The 13,220-nt window shown below is 42.3% G+C and overlaps 1 protein-coding gene across 1 annotated transcript; it reads right to left on the bottom strand.

Annotated features, from left to right (window-relative positions):
• Positions 1–441: 441 nt before the first annotated feature.
• On the bottom strand, positions 442–12,553 carry enc1 (ectodermal-neural cortex 1). The gene is made up of 3 exons (XM_085414325.1): positions 12,217–12,553; positions 5,285–7,100; positions 442–2,190 (listed from the first exon to the last, which is right to left on the bottom strand). Exon 2 carries the CDS (start codon positions 7,092–7,094, stop codon positions 5,319–5,321), a length of 1,776 nt encoding a protein of 591 aa, XP_085270451.1. The 5' UTR covers positions 7,095–7,100; positions 12,217–12,553; the 3' UTR covers positions 442–2,190; positions 5,285–5,318.
• Between the last annotated feature and the right edge of the window lie 667 nt (positions 12,554–13,220).

Here is a 13,220-nt window from a genome sequence, read left to right as displayed (position 1 = left end):
GGGGCATTCATTACTCTCTTGTTGCCAGGGAAACTTGTGTTCTACAGGGAAAGAAGTACTCCCGTCTGATTGGCGGGGCCGGAGGCTCCGTGTTCCGTGGTTGGATGAGGTCAAACTTATGGAGCCACAATGGTTTGTCCTGAAATTGACAATAAAAGGGAACTTTTGGGTGGCTTGGGGCGCTGAAGCAGAATTTACTGGGCTGTTAATCCCCTGTTGATTTAATTTGAGTGCACATAGAAGTTTTAAAAAAATTACATACATATTCCACCAAAACATTACCTCTTACATTGAAATTCAATGATACCATTAATATTCAAATGTAAAACGCCAATGTTCAGGTCACACAGACAGACACACAGATGAAAAACGCTGATTAATGTTGCCAAGTGTTTCATATGAAAGTGTTTAATGACACATGTTTTGGTCTTCGGATACCTCTTTTTTTTTTTTCTTCTTTTTTTTAATGTGTATGAATGACACTATGGTGAAAAGCACTGTGGTGTCTGCCCTTAACAATGCACAGCTTACTGGAGTTCTTAACCTAATGATTACAAAGACTCACGAGAAGCCAAGTTAGCACATGTGACAGTCGTCCAGCTGTCACAATCTTAGCCATGTCAGGGTTACTCTCCCTTGTTGGTACTGGGTCATATACTGCACCGATCTGCCAGCCTTTTCTGTTTTATGGTTCATCTAACCCACTTCATTTGGTCTCCTATTTAGGCTGATTTAAGGCAAGTTTGGACCCAGATTAGAGCTTAAACAGAATTAAAACAACATTTCTTTCAAAGCCGTTCAGTCTTCTATAGTGTAAGGGACTCTATAGTCTTGCTAATGACTGCTTTACATTATCCGTAGTGTGAGTCATTCTGCCTCTTGCATCCATGAAACCCTGGGAGAGGTTTCTCTTAAAAGAACCAAGTACCTCACGCAAAAAACTGGACTGTCCAAAATACAGCCGCCCGCCCCAACTGCGATGAAATTAAAACACAACAACCGGCCATGCACAACATAACCCAAACATACATTCACATAATGAACACAGGCAGAGAAGAAAATAAATACGATTAAAACATCTTAACATAACAAGAGTATTCATTGCCATATAAATTAAGACTACATTGCAGCAAGTTTAAGAAGAAACTGAGAACTTCTCAGTTTGCGTTTAAGGTGACGAGAGTCCATGCCAGTTTTTTTGTTATCTTTTGTTTGTTTTCTTAGCGAATCACCACAAACATGCTCAAAAAAGGGTTCAGCTACGACTCAGGCGAGCGAGCCGCTGCGTTTGTCAGAAGCAAAGCCAGTCTTTTACAGCATGAAGTGTTACGGCGTTCCTTCCGAGCCTGCCGAAATCCGCCCAGCCCTGTGTACAGTGGGTTGGTTCAGCGAGCGTCACATGCAAACATGTAAGGTCATGACCTCAAGGCACCTTCACCCCATCCCACTCCTTGGCCATGCACAGATCTACCCCTCCAACCTCTTCCAACTCAGCTTGTGTTGGCCATCAAAACCTCACAAACCAGGCAGTGCCCTGTCACTGCCTGGTTTGTTTCTGTGTCACAGCTGTTAGACGCACAAGCTTGAAACGACGCAAAAGAAGATACAAACGGAAGAGCTTATTAGAGGACTGAGGGGGTGTTTGCTCCTTCATTCTGCCTTTTATAAATCATCTATGTTCAGTCAAACTTTAACCTATCCTCGTGTTCCACCTCCAGCAATCTAAACAGGGCATCTGTCATGCTATACATTTTTTTCTTCTTTTTCTCTTAATATTTAAAAACAACAATAAAGTCCTAACAAGCATTTCATGACTGAACGGGGGGAAAGAAATGCAGGTAGTGTGATATGTTTTCAGCACGCCAGTGGCAGCATGAAAGCACAAGTGTAAAATGCCCCACGCAGAGTGGGAGTTTGTGCCAAGCAGCAGTTTGTTTGGTTTGTTTGCGTGAACTTCTTTTTACTGTACGCCTCAGCTTCCATCTCACAAAACGAGAGATGGCATCGTTCTAGTGAAAGCGTCCATCTGTCCATGCCTCTGATTTTTTTTCTTCTTTCTTTTTTTGCCTCTTTGCAACATCAAAATGAATGCGGGCGTCTGTACATCACTGCTCAGTGTCTCTTTTGGAGAAAAAGAATGTGTGCTTCTTCACAGTTGGGAGACCAGTAGATGATGCAAAACAGGGAAATCTAAGGGAGAGAGAAAAGAAAGACTCATTAGGCAGGCTAATAAGGTGAAAATGCCTGAAAGCAAACAGTGCTAAACAGTTTAAAGGTGACCTTTTAATTAATCAAAACAGTACAGAAGATGGATTAGGAATAAAAGATTTTTTTTCTGTCTAAAGAGTCAGGGTGCACAAAATAAAACCAAACTCCTGCCTAGTGGACTGTATCCCTGCTGTTGAGTCAGCTTTTTGGAGACGTGTATTTGTCTTTACATGAGCAGTATTGGATTGTGTTTAATTCACTTAATAATCATGACAGACATGAGTGATGCACATGATCTAAACAACAATTTAGGAGTATGAACAGTCCACAGGTTGTGTTTTACTGCAGAATTAGTGAATCTAATTCAAACTCAGTGAATGTATTGCTGGGAACCACAGTGAGAGAAGTGTAGTGTTTGGTGTCATTTGGGTGAGCGTGCCTCACATGTTGGTTACAAGTTTCCTTCTGTTAGCAGTATATTCAGTTTAATTAAATTCCATTTTGTTTATACATTGCGCCAAACCACAACAATAGTCATCTCGAGGTGCTATATACTGTAAGGTAAAGACACTACAATAATACAGAGAAAACCACAACAGTCAGACAACCCTCTATGAGCAAGCACTTGGCAACAGTGGGAAGGAAAAACTCCCCCTTTTAACAGGAAGAAACTAATAATAATAACTCGTGACTAAATGCAAAGTAGTGCATAAACACATAGAGAGTGAAAAGAGATGAGTGAAGTGCATATGAGTATATGTCTGTGTTACACTCTCCCCGTATGGGTAGTGCTGTTGTGTACCTTCAGATCCAGAAACCTATTTAAGTACTGGATTTCTGTTCAAAATTATTAGTAGTCTGAAAACTGGAGTCGTGAGTTTTGTTTTAGTCCAGAGATTAACACAGATTTGCTAGAGTATTTAAAGCAGTGGATACTGTGTGATCTCCATTTGTTTACTTTTATGTCAATAGTTTGTTGTTTGAAGCCTGATTACTCTGACATGTTCTAAAAGATGGGATTATTAGCTTAGCTTATCTTATCTTAGTTTAGCTTAGCAGCTAACTGTGGAAAATTGAGAAAAAGCTAGCGTGGCTTCATCTGACGCTAACAAAAGCCATCAACCATTATATTCGCTTCACCCATACAAAGACTGAGGCCTAAAATGATTCTGTTATGCCTCACATTAGGCATTTTGGTGGTAATTCTTCAACCATTTTCCCCTGCTAATAGCTTTCTGAGAAAATAAAAAAGGAGAACTCAAAGAGGAGTTAGGAATTTTCCCCTGGGAGAAAAAGACTGCAAACTTCGTTTTTTCCCCTCACAGCTACAATCTCCTCCTGTGAGGTCTAACATCCTTCATTCTCCTTTTATTCCTAAACAGTCAGCCTTCTTTTCCATTCCTCCACATTTCATCTTTTCACCGCGTTCATTGAGTAGACTGTCAGTTGCCATGACAGGCAGACACAGAAAAAAAACAAATTCTCTATTAAATTAGTGGCAGGATTATTCACTTCACTGAGCATTTTATTGCGCTGGCTTACAGATAGTTCAGGCCTTCAGTCTCTCTTTCAGAGACAAGTCACACACAAAAAAAGAAACAATGCAAAATATTTCATCCAGTAAAGAAGAGGAACATCACAGCCTTATAGCAGTGATGCCACTCCGAGCAGTTTCCTGGGATTATCAAGTGGGACACCGTTTGTGTGTGTCAGTACTTTGCATTCATACCTGCTAGCCATTTCAGAAAAAAATAGAGAAAAATGAAAGACTGTCTGCAAGGCTATGTGTGCGTGGGCATCGGAGTAGGTTGCAGTGATTGTCTGATGTGATGTGATCATGACCCTCCAGCCTGCAGTGCGCAGAAAGATCAGGTTTGCCAGCTCACTACCCATGCTCCACATACGTCCAGCCTATTTACCATCAGAGCCGGAGACCGTAGTTAAAAATAAGACCAGGAAGGCACAGACGGAACCGGAAGAGACCGTAAATTTTCAGAGCGAGGCCACTACTATGAAGGATGGTGTGTGTTTGAGTGGGCTGAGGGGTAGGTCTCACGCCGTCTAGCTTTACAACGCCTCCTCATGTCCCTCGCTGCCACTTCTCGCAGTCGCCTCATCTTGTAGCTGATGATGAATGGTTTCCGACACTGCGTGAGTCGCCGGCCACCTCCCTCTCACCCAGTGTAAAGACCATAACCTCATCAAAGGAAGGCAACTGAGAGTGGATTATCCGCGCTGGGGTGTTGCAGCCTGCTGGTGTGGAGCTTGTCTAATTGGCAGACCCCTTTTTCCCTCTTAGAGAGATTTCCCCCACAGGAGCAATAAAAGTATCCTATTCTCTTTCAATTACCCTCTCTGTCCTTCGGCCCATCCCCGCAGCCGCATAACTCACTTAACTAAAGCACACAAGCCCTATCAATCCCCCACTGGTCTGCCCTCCACTCCACTTATCGTGCCAGTATAACTCTTATTGTGAAAATCTAAAAGCCTAACAGAGTGAAAAATTGCATCATGTTACAGGCCTGAATTCTTTTTAACTTTAAAATCATGATACTTCAAACTCTAAATGCAATTCACATAGACATACATCTATACGGGGGTAAAACATTAATAATGCAATTCAATACTGAGTGTTTATACTACCAAAAACTGTCAAACCCTTCAAAGGTTGCTTCAAAGAATCGCTCTAGTGTAGCACTGTCAGATTTGTGATAGAGGGTTCTTAAAAAAGGATCAAATTGTATGATTTCCCTTGGGAAAACCCGACTCTTGGACTGCCCTAGATCAAACACGAATGCTGACAGAGCTGTCAAAGAGTCAGGTGTCTTATAGCAGTGGCTAACATAGCCTCGAGGTGCTAGTCTCAAACAGAAGGGAAGTGTACTGCTGAGGTGGTTTTTTTTTTTTTTTCGTATTTCTAGTTAAATTTCCAGTTACTTCAGGCAATTTATTGGATTTTTTTACAGCTCCAACTGAAACAAAAAAAACCTGCTTCATACAACTGTTCTCATATATCGCATAATACCAGTACTCCACAAGGCACGTAAAATCAAAGGCATCAGGAGCACGATCTTACCTAATGGAAAGGGTGCATGTAGAGGGTTCTGAACTCAAGCAGGTAGATGTTTCCAGGTGCTGACAAAAGCAGTAGGAATGAGTGAGTATGGCACTGTAGTTATGCTGTTCCATGCATCCAGTGTGGGGTCATAGCAGTCCAGAGTTTTACACCTCTGTGTGCCAAAGTACCCACCCACCACATAGAGTTTGTTCCCTGATGCCACAGCCTGGCAGCTCATCCTCTTGGCAGTCACATCACCCACTTTTGTCCACTGGTAGCTCTCGCTGCTGAACTTGTATGCTGAGCATGCTGAGAACTCTGTGTCTCCGCCCATGACGAAGATCTGGTTTCCCAGGACAGCGGCGGCTGTGTAGCGCCATGGCTGAGGGCAGGATGCAGGCACGGTCCATCGGTTCTCCTGCGGATCATAGCACTGCACCTTGGGCAGCTTGTCGTGGGTGACGCTGGTTCCTCCGAAAGCAAAGAGTTTGAGTTTGACGCTAACAACTGCTGCGTTGCTCACACCCTCTCTCAGAGGAGCTACCATTGTCCACTTGTTTGCCACGGGGTCAAACTGCTCCACCTGTTTGAGAGACACTGATGGAGAAGCTGGAAGGCAGCCTGTCGCTGCGGTGTGACCACCTACGACGTAGAGACAGTGTTTCAGCTCTGCAGACCCGTGGCCGAACCTGGCAATCAGCATGGGTGCCGCCTTTGACCATTCCTCGTGGACAGTGTCATAGACCCAAACATCTTTGGACACGCCATTTTCTGAGCCTCTGCCACCAGTGATGTACACCTTACATCCAATTGCACAGGCACTAAACTCCTTCCGTGGACTGGGGATGTCAGCCTTTGGGATGATCTCTTTGGCTTTCTGGTCCACAAGGTACAACTTGTCACACATGAAAGTCTGGCCACCCAGAAGAAACAGGGCATGGCTGGTTTTTCTGGGTCGAGCACATGGGCTGTTAACAACGCCATCGTTCTGCAGGATTTTCAGCTTACAGCGAATAGCTTCATCCACCAGCTCCTTGCTCTTGGCCTGGGAGTTAATTAGCTCTTCGGTAGAGACGTTCTCCATTAAAAAGATGGCAGGCAATAGCGCAAGGCGAACCGTTCTCAGGAGCTCCGGGAGATGGCAGTGCCTCCTTTCCAAGTCGTAGTTGATCCAGTTAAGAGCAGCTTCGTAAACCAGTCTCTCGTCTTCTGTCTCTAGCTCCTCATGTGATAAAAGCTGCACCACCATATCTTTGGGCAGTTGGAGGAAGTCCTCCGTCTTGCAAATAGCAGGAAAGTTGCTGAGGCACATGCCCCAGGAGAGCTCTGACAGCTTGGTACACTGATGGGCATCTGACAACAGAAGCATGCCAAGGCAGTTGGATGGGTGAAGGTTTCTCTCTAAGAATTCTGCGCAGGCATCCCGGATGTCCTGAAATTCCAACATGTCCCCAGCCTCCAACAACGACTCTGCATTCTCCTCATTGATGACCACCCGTGATGAATAAGCGTAATCCAGCAGGAGCTCCAAAACCTCCGGGTGGATCGAATCATGGAAGTCAACCTCACTGGCCTGACTTTCCCTCAGGCCACCGCTGAACATGGCCTCAAAGTAGCGACTGCAGGCAGCCAGCACTGCGCGGTGGCAGGGAAAGGAGCGGCTGCCAGCATGGAGCAAGACGTCGGTGAAAAGCCTTTGCTGCCGCAGCGAGTTGAGGTGCATAAGGACGCTGTCGGCATAGGAGGACTTGTGAAAAAGGTAGATGTTCATGGAGCCGGTGCTGGCTCGCGATTTTCGGTTCTCATGGACGCACACGGACATTTTCATTGAATCCTAAAATGAAAGAGATAAAGAAAAATCTCTCATCAATGCACTGCACATTTGAAGCCCACTACACATAATTATTATTCACCAATTCAACATTTCCCACAACGTGTATCTTCCGTCTTCAAATAGTCTGTAATATGGTGTATCTTAACCTTTTAAACACATCCACTAAAATTTAAAGCTAGATGCAATTTATGTTGAAAAATGGGGCATGTAGTAGCTATTAATCAGGAGCTTTACAGTGCAAACAAACTGTTTGTCCTGTACAATTAGTCATAAAAATGTAGGTTTAGTGAAGTGAATACAGTGGATGCACTATGTGGTGATGTTGATGCTGATATATTACATTGTTGGGCACTGATATCCACAATGAGATAAAAAAACAAAAACGTAAAATGTATTTTTGGAGGAGGAATCTCAATCATTCCCAAGAGATCAAGATATTCAGAAAGAGATCAAGTGATTACAAATTACAAAACAGCATAAATCTGAGGGTTCTGAAGGTCGAGTAGATAACAATTGTGTTCTTGCAGAGACTGCAAGGCCTTGCAGCTCTGAGCAATGCTAATCCTCCTCTTTCAGAGATGCCACGATTAACAATGAAGTTTCCCTTTGCAGAGGATTCTTCATGAAAAGGGAAAAAGAAAGAGACAGTGGGGCTCTTTTAAGCCTCTGAGAAATGCACTCTCCTTCCAGAAAATCACAGCTCCCATCTTCACTGTCTTCGCCCTGTGCTCGCTCACAGCTCGCTTTTATTCCAACCAATTTCTAGACATGTCTAGTGCCTTCTGCACTCTATTTACAGAGGGACCAAGTCTCTGTCTGACCCAGTAAATCCACAGCTGACAGACATTTTAAGTTGTCAGCCTGCCCCTAAGTCTATCGGTCTTGATAGAATTTGATAGAAGGCTGGTTAATCCTAGTAGTAAGGGTAGGTTTTAGTACAAAAACAGGACTGGGCTTGTTTCTAATGGTTTTGTAATTTCATTCTTGACTGCAAATAGCTCCACAACCTGACAGCTGCTGTAAATTATAATGATTAAAAAGTTCTGATGGCTCAATAAGAAAAAAAAAACATCAATAAAATGCTTCAGAAGAAGGAACAGACTTCCATTTATATGCTAGGTATAAAACAGATGTATATATATATATATATATATATATATATATATATATATATATATATATATATATATATATATATATATATATATATATATATATATATATATATATACACACACTTTTCTGCATTTCAAAGGCTCTCCTGAAGTGAAATCTATTGTAGCTGAAAGGGGTCAAGCTCTGTCAGCAAGCAAATGTTTTACAAACCTACAGGTTTGTAAAACACCTCCCTCAAGGTGGTGTCGGAGAGGCGGATGCTGTCCAAGATAAAGACAATGTTGGATAACACCTCCCACCCACTCCATGACATGTTGGTCAGTCACAGGAGCTCGTTCAGTGAGAGACTGAGATTACCGAAAAGCACCACTGAACGACACAGGAAATCATTCCTGCCTGTGGCCATCTCCCTGTACAACGCATCCACTTAACACACTGTTTGCTGCTACAACTACACATGTTTCTTTTCCAACTATTTATTTATAAGTGACTTATGTATGTATGTATGTATATATATGTATATATTGTACTATTCTTAGTTAGCGTATTGTCTGTCTTGTCTTAATGTTGGTTTAAAATGGAGCACTGTAACAAAAAATAATTTCCCCCAGGGATCAATAAAGTATTCTGATTCTGATTCTGAGGTGGCGAGCATTTGATGTTCGAATGATAGGATTTTCACTTCAAGAGTGAAAGAGTTCAAAAGTTCCTTGCTGTCATAAATGACTCCTCTTCAAAAAACAGAAAGCTACAGAGAGCTAAGGACAGTTTCCATTTTCGCTAAGTTGCATCATCTGTTCCAAAATCCTCAGAATGCAGTCTCATGAATAGGAAATCAAGCCCAATCCCTGCAGGTATAAATGCAAGTCCAGTGGGGATTTCTGGTGAGCAGTGGCACTCATACCTTGGGCTTAATATCTCAATGCATACTGAATGAACAGCTATGAATTTTGATTTTATTTTTTTGGCATTCAGGGTGCTCAGAGGATGAATCCTAATGATTCTGGGCTTTGTCCCTTTGAACATGTTCGCACAGGGATGTCAGCGCACAGCTCAAAGGACAGCCATTCCACGTCTTTGTATAAAGAGGAAGAATCTTATTTATCACAAGTTAATGAAACCCAAAACCAACCGCCACCGGTTGAACAGGATTTACTGCATTCCTGCAGTGACAAAACTGGCAACCTGTCAACTCCTGGCCTCTGGCTCATCTGTAAGGAGAACATCCTCACCTAATCTCCTTGCACACGTCACATGCTACACACACACACGGACACATTGCAGCTCAGGGTTTCTAACTGGAGGTTGTAAGTGACTCGATTTAAATATGTGATCCTTATAAGTCAGGCGCTAAAATGAAGAGGTTTCACACTTGTTAATCATTGGCATATTAATAAATAGAACCATTGGTACTCTCAGGCACTGGAGCTGGCAGATAAACACTTCAGTTAGTCCAATAATTTAGCTTCATACTAGGTAGCAAAATGATTACAAGCTAATTATAGTCTACCAGTAAATGATAGACACTTAGCTGAGCTGCTAACCGTCTCTGTTCTTTTGCCAAACAAATCATTTAGTGGCAATAAAATAGCAAAGCATAACACAGCTTTTCCATTTAATCTCACTGCAATGCACTCATTCCTCCAAACAACACTGGTGGCCAGCACAATTACCAAAGGTGATCTGTTTGCACAATCTTCATTTTCCCTGTTGTCAAACGAAAGTGCTCACTCACGCCCGCATACTGGGGAGTGCGGGAAAGGTGAACAATGAAAAGATCAGTAAACCACATGCCTCAACTATTTGCATATTAAAGGGTAAAGCCTGGATTACCAGCTCAAGCAGCTGGTCCCGAAACCCGTCTGTGACATATACAAGCACGGCTAGATTCAAAATAGAAATAAATAAAACAAAACAAAAAAAGTTTTATACAAATCTTAGACAATGCAACGAGAAAGAATAATTGAAGACTGCACTTACGCTTAAAAGTGTTGGATTTGCTTCCTGATTATAAGCTTAAACTTAGACTAACCTCTGAAACATAAGCACGTTTCTCTTGTTTTGATCTTAAGCACTGATTACAGAGGAAATTAGATAACTCGTATCACTGTTTAAATTTGCTTAATCTCATCATCCACAGGGCACAGGCACAGGGCGCATTCAAACATCACGAGTGTGACAAGTCTGTAAAAATTCCTGACAGCTGTCTGGAAACTGTAAATTACATGGAAGTTACAAAAGGAAAACTATTTCAAAGCTAGGATTAAACTGACAAACCCTTTTCGGCTATGAACTAATGCAGGCTGTCTTACTCCTGCTCTAAATGAGAACAAACTCCTGGACACATCTTCACATCTGCAGACGCAATCATTTTCCATGAGAATATAGGAAAATATAATCAATTTCAAAGTAAAAATAATAATAATAATAAGCAAATGACAACATTTACATAACATGTTGGGAAACATGCACTTCCCTCTTTGGTGACTCAAGTTTTTCATACCATAATTTATCTGATTATCTGATGTTTCTGACTCTTTTTTCTTTGCGCAACATTCTTCCTCCTACTTATTCATAGCTTCATGACAAAGCAAAGTAGCAAAGATTTTTAGGTTAATGAAACTTTATTAACATAACCTACAAAGAGGTTCAACCTCAAGTAGTTTAAGTCCCCGCCCTGCCTCCATTCAAACCAAATTGGTGAGAAAATTCCTGAAGGTTTTGTACTGTTGGTCAGAAAGAACAAAAGACATTGCTGTGAGTACTGAGAAGTTCTGCTGTGCCATTAATATTTCTATTTCTTTTACAAAGTGGTCATTTTTATAGTTTATTTTTAAGGACAGTGGAGAGAAAGACTCACAGTTGCAAAGGTGGTGCCCAATTTACCGCAAATGTGCAGATAATGCAGCCTAATTTCAAACACAAACCCTTTGATGACCATTACAATATGTGACAGCTTGTGGTATAATAAAGCAAATATCTCTGTTGCACAAGTTAATACAAACAACTAGACTAAAATAATAATTTGTGACAGCTTATCAGCATTGAGGTTTCCACGCTGCTCTGGAGGACTTCCCTCTATTATAATACCACAGTCAGTACACCAAAGGGTCCAGACAGGAAGAAATGCCAGCAGTGCCAAGATGTGTGGTTGGCTCAGTGGCTGAGAGAGGGAGAGATGTCTTCCTCATCCCACCCCTCACAGAAATCAGATCCACACACCGAGCACACAGCCCAGAAAGCCCACACTACACGCCTCACTCAGAAAGCACACAGTTAAAGGACATGCACATGCAGCCACTGGACTCGAGCCAGGGCCTGGCTGACTACAGCCTGTTTAAAAATCATTGCCAGGTGTTCACAGTCAACCATGGACTCAGGAAGAGGGATGGGAGGGGAGTCACTTCAAAAGTAAACACCGGAGCTTATGTGGACCTCGTTCTGTACATCTGCCACTCGGTGAGTGGGGGCGGTAATTGAAGCAAGATGCAAAACAAGAGGAAAGAGCAATGAGCTATAGATGTGTTCGCCTGCTTCTTCAGTGTTGAAGATCGAAATGTACGATCTCAAGTCTAAATGCACAAACAAACGCCGTACAATTGAAAAAACAAACAAAAAAACCTAATTAAATAAATTAAAATCATGGCTTTGTAACGTCGAGAAGAGCGTGTCACACCTGACGTCGCATTTTAAACAAGCAAAACATCCCCAGCATGCACGAATGTGCAAGGAAACAGCTGAGGACATGAACGCAGACGACCGAGGGGAGATCAGCTATCGATAAATCAATAAATCAATAAAATGAACCTGAACATGATCAGCGAATGTAAACATTGTTGCGCTTCCTAATGCTCCATCCTGGAGCAGAAGGGGGATGCATTCGTAGTTACTATGTAACAATCGAGCCACACGCTTTAACATGATGCAGTGAGGTGGTTTAGCATTATTAGTATCATCATTATTATAATCAGTATTATTATTATGCTTTGTTTTGTTTTACCTCTTTGGGTGAAAGCAGGAGTTCAATTGTGCCCGGAGTTTCCCTCGAACATGCCACTTCTACAAGAGCCACGATGCAAGCCTTACGCTCGGGGAGTGCAACTCCGTGGGATTTATATCCGAAAGGTCACGGAATACTAAGTCGAGATCCACGCCGATTGTGAGTTACAGGTAGTTTACCGAGGCTTCAATGGACCTCTGGGCAGCCGGGTATCAATAGATGGTAGCTGTGATGTGAAGGATGAGCGGAGATGTTTGGATGAGCTCCTCTAAAGCTGCTGCTGCTGTGTGACTGAATCCTATGTGTCCTCCTCCTTCTCCTGCGCTCCCACTTCTCTCTCACTGAAACAAGTGGGTGTGTCCGAAACCGAGCGAAGGAAAGAGAACATGTACCATACCATCCCACTGTGTAAGATAATGACCAAGTAATCGCTAAAGATGAGTTCAGTTAAAGTTTTCTTTTTTCTTTTTTAAGGACTTTCTGACCGTTCAGACTCTTAATAAAGTATGCATTAGAGGAGTCTAATGCATGATTAACGTAATCATTAATATGATTAACGTATCTGTATATATATATATATATATATGTCTCTAAATCTTTCTACAAAGTAACTACTAAGCAGGCTGCGTGGATAGGAGCGGTGCTTAACTTGGTTTGAAAGGCAAATGCTTTAGTAAAATTCTGATACAGTGTGCAGGATCTGCGTCGCAGCAGTCCACGTAATGGTTTAGTGGTTCCTCAGAAGACCAAACAGGATCCACCCAGCATTGTGACAGAAGAGTCAAGAGAAAATTAAAGGTATTGTTCCGGTGTTGTGCTTTGTGGACTCAAGACTTTAAACAGCCACTCCAAGACATTGTGAAACAATAACATATAGGAAATGCCACAAAGTCTGACTGAGTCACATTGAGCCAGTGTCAGGTCCTATAGGATTACAAAGGTCTCTGTGGTTTTTAGTAAAAGGGGGGAGAGCTGGGAACGGGAAGTCCAATTTTATCTGTGAG

This window comes from Rhamphochromis longiceps, linkage group LG7 (genome assembly GCF_057381845.1).
Source record: "Rhamphochromis longiceps isolate RC_006_pf linkage group LG7, R_longiceps_female_GT1.1, whole genome shotgun sequence".
Lineage (NCBI taxonomy): Eukaryota > Metazoa > Chordata > Actinopteri > Cichliformes > Cichlidae > Rhamphochromis > Rhamphochromis longiceps.
Note: the sequence above shows the minus strand (reverse complement) of the source record. Positions and strands in the feature narration are given on the sequence as shown.